At 43.5% G+C, this 6,020-nt stretch overlaps 1 protein-coding gene across 1 annotated transcript in view; it reads right to left on the bottom strand.

The window, feature by feature from the left end:
- Positions 1-1,846: 1,846 nt before the first annotated feature.
- TNN (tenascin N) overlaps positions 1,847-6,020 on the bottom strand; it is a 44,438-nt gene continuing 40,264 nt past the window's right edge. The window contains exon 14 of the mRNA XM_066626092.1: positions 1,847-2,038. Coding sequence (XP_066482189.1) covers positions 1,892-2,038 — 147 coding nt within the window. The 3' untranslated portion in view covers positions 1,847-1,891. The remainder of the gene's footprint in view (positions 2,039-6,020) is intronic.

Here is a 6,020-nt window from a genome sequence, read left to right as displayed (position 1 = left end):
AAAGCCATTCCGGAAACAAAAACTATCATTGAATTAAATCTACAGTAGTTCCTTCAGTGAAGAATTTTTTTTTTTTAAGTGAGCCTTTACACACACCCCCATCAAACCAGGAAAAATTTGTGTTTCGTAGACTTGTTACTACTAATAAGCACTTCTGCACCATTTAACATAGAATGTGTTTTTCTTATCCTTTGTATATTTATTCTCACAGCTATCTGATTATCGCTGAAATACAGCATCTGACACATTTGTCCAAAGCTAACATTTTAGACATGAGAATTAACACAGAACCCTTGATATAACATCCAAATGCTCTTTGTTGGCCCCTCCACATTCACTTGCAACAACACTTGGTACCAAGACAGTCATGAGACACAGCAAGGTATAAGCCAGGCTTCACATATGCAGTGAGGGGAAATTCAGGTTTTATGAACAAGCAAAGCCTCTTCTACTCTCCATCCATAATCTATTAAGAGTATTCTGTGTGGGAGAGTTTAAGATTGGACATGGCAGCTGAGAAGGTTAATAGACACCAAAATAGGTGGCACTTCCGTTTGCTTCGATGCTTTGTTAGTCATACTTAAACTAAACACTAGGTGGCACTATAATGGAGGCTTCTTACTGAAAGGATAAACCTATGTCAAGGCTGTACTACTTCAGATTGCAGCTGCATGTGGGTGAACCTAGCACAAGTGAATGATGCTCTATTAAAAAAAAAAAAACTCCCTGTACATTAAAGTCAGAGAGAAGTGTTCTAGCCTAGACTTATTCCTGACATGCTAGTCATGTGAGCCCCCATTTGCAGTACAAAGTAGTACAGTTCAGGTACAGGTTTACCAGCGTAGTAGGCATTAGCTCTATGTTCTTCACGATTACAGAGATTATCTCTCAAAGGAAAGAAAAAACATTCCAGACCGAACATGCATAATGTCACTGCTCTTTATAATGGTAAAAGTGATACAAAATCTTTTTTTTTTTTTTTTTGGTAACAGCAACTCAAATGTCAATATGCTACTAGCACAGGGAGGCAATGACACCTGAGAGTTTCTTGTATGGAAGCAGAGCCAAACTGCAAACAAGACCAAATGAAAGGCCTGACACACAGAACGACCTTGCTTTGTGTAAGAAAAACTCTGAAATGTAACCACTTTGTTCCTAGGTTTGCAATTCTTGGCTTTTGTTGGTAAGTGACACTGACACATAAGGAACAGATTGTATAGAAAACTATGTTAGTAGCACCTTGGATTTTGCAAATATGTACCATAAATATTAGAGTACAGCAGCCTAATTAGGCCCTCCCTAATACAACTTAATACAGCCAATGAAGAGAACTAATGCTTACATTTCAGCCCTTTCAAACCCTGCCTTACTATTCAGAGGTCCCTGAACGAAGAAGGCTTCTTCCACTTGAGCTGATGAAAAGGAGCTGCCCCTGCTACCAGCATGAAAGAAGAAGAAAAAAGTGACAATTTTGTATTCTCTTTGTTTTCTCTGGCAAGGAAAAGCCTGGCACTGTTAGGAGGGCAAATGCATGGCATAGGCCTCCTCCAGGTCAGGATTCTGGTGCAAGCAGAAGGCCACAGTTGTCTGTAGTGACTTTAAGAACCAAAGGCCTCTACAGGCACAGGGGAGATATGTAATCCTCTTTAATGAGTATCACTTATGAACTGGCCCTAAATTCACACCTACCTCTGTTCAATAAGGGTCCTGCAAGTTGTGATAGGATTCCAGCCAATTACATCAGAAAATACTTCAGAGGAGGCCAAACCTGTTACTTTGATTATAAATGTACTATACTAAAATAGACCACCCAAGGCCAAACACCTTGTTACATGATAATAGATTTCCACATCTGGGTTGACAAGCACAGAACTTCCAGGAAACTTCCATTTTAAGCCCTAGCCTCTTTCCTCTTCATTGCTAAAGACCGTCGCCTTCTGCCCAGGATTGGCTCAAAATTGTGAGACCGCGGACGTATCTTCATCTCAGTGTAAGGGATGGAGAATAAGTGGCCTTTCCATGGCTCCCAGTTAACTCCCTGGAAAGAGAAAATATATACCATCATATATAGGACATGAGTAAAGCTCTGACACCAACATTTTGAAGCCAGGAACAAAAATTCAATTCCTTGTTCAGGTTTATTATAAAATAATCTCATTATGGTATTATGGACTAGGGGTGTTTTTGGGTTTTTTTTTGTGACCAACAAAATGAGAAATTTCTGCTCAAATCATTTTATACAATGATATTAAGATCAAAACATGAAAAATCATTTTTTTTCATGAAATAACACCAATTTTGCTTAATTTTGAGGAATCCACAAGTAGTTTTCACTAAGATAGTGAGCCCCTGAAGCATTTCCGATGGTGGAGCAGCTGAGTAAAAGTATATGCTAGAGCAGTGGTTCCCAACCTTTAGGGGCCCATGTACTACTGAGACAAAAACCACATGCAACCAGGGCCTCCAAGAGGAATTTTAGCAGGGGGTACAATATTTCTTTTGGGCCCCTTCCCAAATGGAAAGGGGGTGAAACAGAGTGGGGAATGGTGGCAATGGGTGAGCATAATGGGAGTGGGGGTAAAACAGCAAGGGGAGGGTTGCAAAAGCAGGAAAAGTCTTTGGAGCCTTCATCTACTGTGCTTCCCAATGTGGAACCCAGGTCTACCTGCCCACACAGTGTCAGCAACTAGATACAGTAATACAGAAAACCAAACACACTCCTAAGGTCCCAATCCTATCTGACTTTCCAGTGCTGATGCAGCTCTGCCAATGGGACTTGCACTGCATTTTGCAGTGGGAGAGCTAGTCGCGGAGGCCTCCTCAAGGTAAGGGAAAGTTTGTTACATTACCCTGAGGCTGAACTGTGGCTGCATCAGTGCTGGAAAGTTGGATAAGCTTGGGCCCTTAGTCTCTAAAAAATTTTTAAATATAGAAAATCCTTGCACAAAATTAGATCATCATATTTAGTCTCACACTAGAATGGAAAGTTTCCTGTGTGTACTAAAACATACTTCTGCAGCAGCTGTAGTTTCACAGCTGTGTCCTTGATACACTCCTTCATGGCAAGCAGACCCACAAGCCAAAGAGCTACTATAGCAGGCCAGTTTTGTTCCAGACTTGACAGTGTTCAGGAGAGTCACGTATGCATTCCTTGGCCCAGTTCATATGCTTTGCAGCAGCTACAGCCTCCATGCACCCAACGTCCCAAATGGGCAGCAAGTCCAGGTGAGATTGGAAAAGATTCCAGGAAATTTCTTGCTCTCCTTTAGCTCTTGGGTCCTCTTTTTGACCCTGGGCCCAGTTACAAATTACTCCCTGTACCTTCTCTCATGGGATCTGCATGCAACCCCCACCCCTTTACACAAAAAAGACAATTAAATTGGTAATAATTAGAGATTTATTAGATGTATTATTTATAGTGAATATTTGAGGGTCGCTGCTTTTGTTGTTGGCTGCAGGGCATTCTTTGCCCTATGTGGTGGTCCATGGGGGAGCACACTGGAAGTGATCAAATGCAATCTTTTTTTTCCCCTTAGACTTCACGGACCACTTCTCAGGGTCTCGTAGACCACCTGTGGTCTCCAGACCACAGGTTGGGAACCAGTGTGCTAGAGGGTGAGCGCATGTGCAGCAGCTGGGGGAAGAGATGGAGTGGGTAGGGAGTGAGTAGGATGCCTTTTCTTTGAAAAGGTCAACAGGCATGTGGATGCGGGAGAACCCGTGGACATTATATATCTGGACTTTCAGAAGGCGTTTGACACGGTCCCTCACCAAAGGCTACTAAAAAAACTCCACAGTCAGGGAATTAGAGGACAGGTCCTCTCATGGATTGAGAACTGGTTGAAGGCCAGGAAACAGAGAGTGGGTGTCAATGGGAAATTTTCACAATGGAGAGAAGTGAAAAGTGGTGTGCCATAAGAACATAAGAACAGCCCCACTGGATCAGGCCATAGGCCCACCTAGTCCAGCTTCCTGTATCTCACAGCGGCCCACCAAATGCCCCAGGGAGCACACCAGATAACAAGAGACCTCATCCTGGTGCCCTCCCTTGCATCTGGCATTCTGACATAACCCATTTCTAAAATCAGGAGGTTGCGCATACACATCATGGCTTGTACCCCGTAATTGATTTTTCCTCCAGAAACTTGTCCAATCCCCTTTTAAAGGCGTCTAGGCTAGACGCCAGCACCACATCCTGTGGCAAGGAGTTCCACAGACCGACCACACACTGAGTAAAGAAACTTTACACAGATGAGACACACAGATGAGGTCTCTTGTTATCTGGTGTGCTTCCTGGGGCATTTGGTGGGCCGCTGTGAGATACAGGAAGCTGGACTAGATGGGCCTATGGCCTGATCCAGTGGGGCTGTTCTTATGTTCTTATGCCCAGGTAGGGTACCAGCACTGTACTGTAATCTGGAGGTGAGGCGATCTCAACTGTGATCTCTATGTGATTGTGATCAGGTGAAAATGTTTGGATCTGGACCTCCCCTCTGCCCCAAGCCACTCTCTATAAAAGCCCCTTTTCTGGGGCTTCTGTGTGGTGCTGCACTTTTGAGAAGCTTAGAAAAACAAGCTAGGGGTATACAGGTGTGGCCTCCATATCTGCGGATTGTGTATCCATGGATCTGGCTCAACACTCATTAAGCTAGACCTGAGCCCTCCATAGGCGACCGGAGTAGTGCTCCTGTTGCCTCTGGAGGGCTTTCTAAAGCCTGCAGAAGCCGCACCTGCGGCCGCATGTGCGGCCTCTGCAGGCTTCAGTCGAAAAAACACTACTTTCAGTTTCCCAAGGAAATCTGTGTACAGGTCCAGCCTATTTATACACGGATTTTTTGACTCAACATGAATGGCCCCTGCAAATGAGAAGGAATGTGCTGATACCTGGAAAACAGGAAAAATGCACCCCTTTAAAAACAGTTTTAAAAACTAAACAGTCCTTTAACAACAGCCTCCTTAATGAGAGACAGAGAGAGAAGGCAGCTGGCTGACAATCCATCAATCCTTCTCTCTCCAGGCGACCCCTCCCTTCCCCCTGAAAGAAAGATACTTTGCATTGGTGACAGGAGGGGTTGGAGTGAAGCCTTTCTAAGCACTTTGAGAGAGACTGATTGTTGGATTGTCCTCTTAATGACTCTATCTTAACATCACAAAGGTTAGCAAGGCTGTTTTTCAATCAACTGAGCAAAGAAACTTTGCTTTCTAAATTGATTTGCTATAGTTCCTTTTTTTGCTATCCACTTGAGTGCTTGGAACCCACACGAATAATTAGTCTCAACCTGTATATATACTGTGTGTGTGTGTGTGTGTGTGTGTAGTGTAGTGTATATACATATATGTATGTATAGTGTATATACGTGTGTGTGTATGCGTGCACGCATTATATATTTGGTAACGGTGCCCCTACTAACAAATGACCCTCTCCCAAACTTCCATGGCACACCTGCGGACCATTTGCGACACACCAATACGCCATGGCACAATGCTTGAAAATTGCTGATCTAAAATCACATTTGAAATGCTTATTGTGCTGTTTGTACAATTGCACTGTTTTGCACTGTTTTGCACTTATTGCACTGTTTGTACAATTTTGAATAAGAATTTGGATAAAAACAAACACCACCACAATTTGTTATTTTCAACAGTATCAACCATCCTAGTGTCTTGGGACCTTTGTTGTGCCAATGCCTCAAACTTGGTTGTCTATTGTCCAAAACTCACTACTGGCTGGCCACTGCCCTGTCCATACATGCATGCCACACCACAATATTTCTGCCCTGGAGGCAACTGAAGGTCTTTAAAAGCTTTTCCATTATCTCTGGGTTTGCCTGCAATAGCTCCCTGGAAAATTTGACACACTGCTGCTTCTACCTGTCCCTCAGATGATGCATCCTCTTGCCCTGGCCATCCGAGGTCTCCATTGCTCAGTTTCTGCATTGGAGAGCATGCTTTTAACTAATACAGCATCTGTCCGATCTTTACTGCATGGAAGGCATGGAAGACATCTCCCCCATAGTCCA

This window comes from Tiliqua scincoides, chromosome 4 (genome assembly GCF_035046505.1).
Source record: "Tiliqua scincoides isolate rTilSci1 chromosome 4, rTilSci1.hap2, whole genome shotgun sequence".
In the NCBI taxonomy this organism is placed as follows: domain Eukaryota; kingdom Metazoa; phylum Chordata; class Lepidosauria; order Squamata; family Scincidae; genus Tiliqua; species Tiliqua scincoides.
Note: the sequence above shows the minus strand (reverse complement) of the source record. Positions and strands in the feature narration are given on the sequence as shown.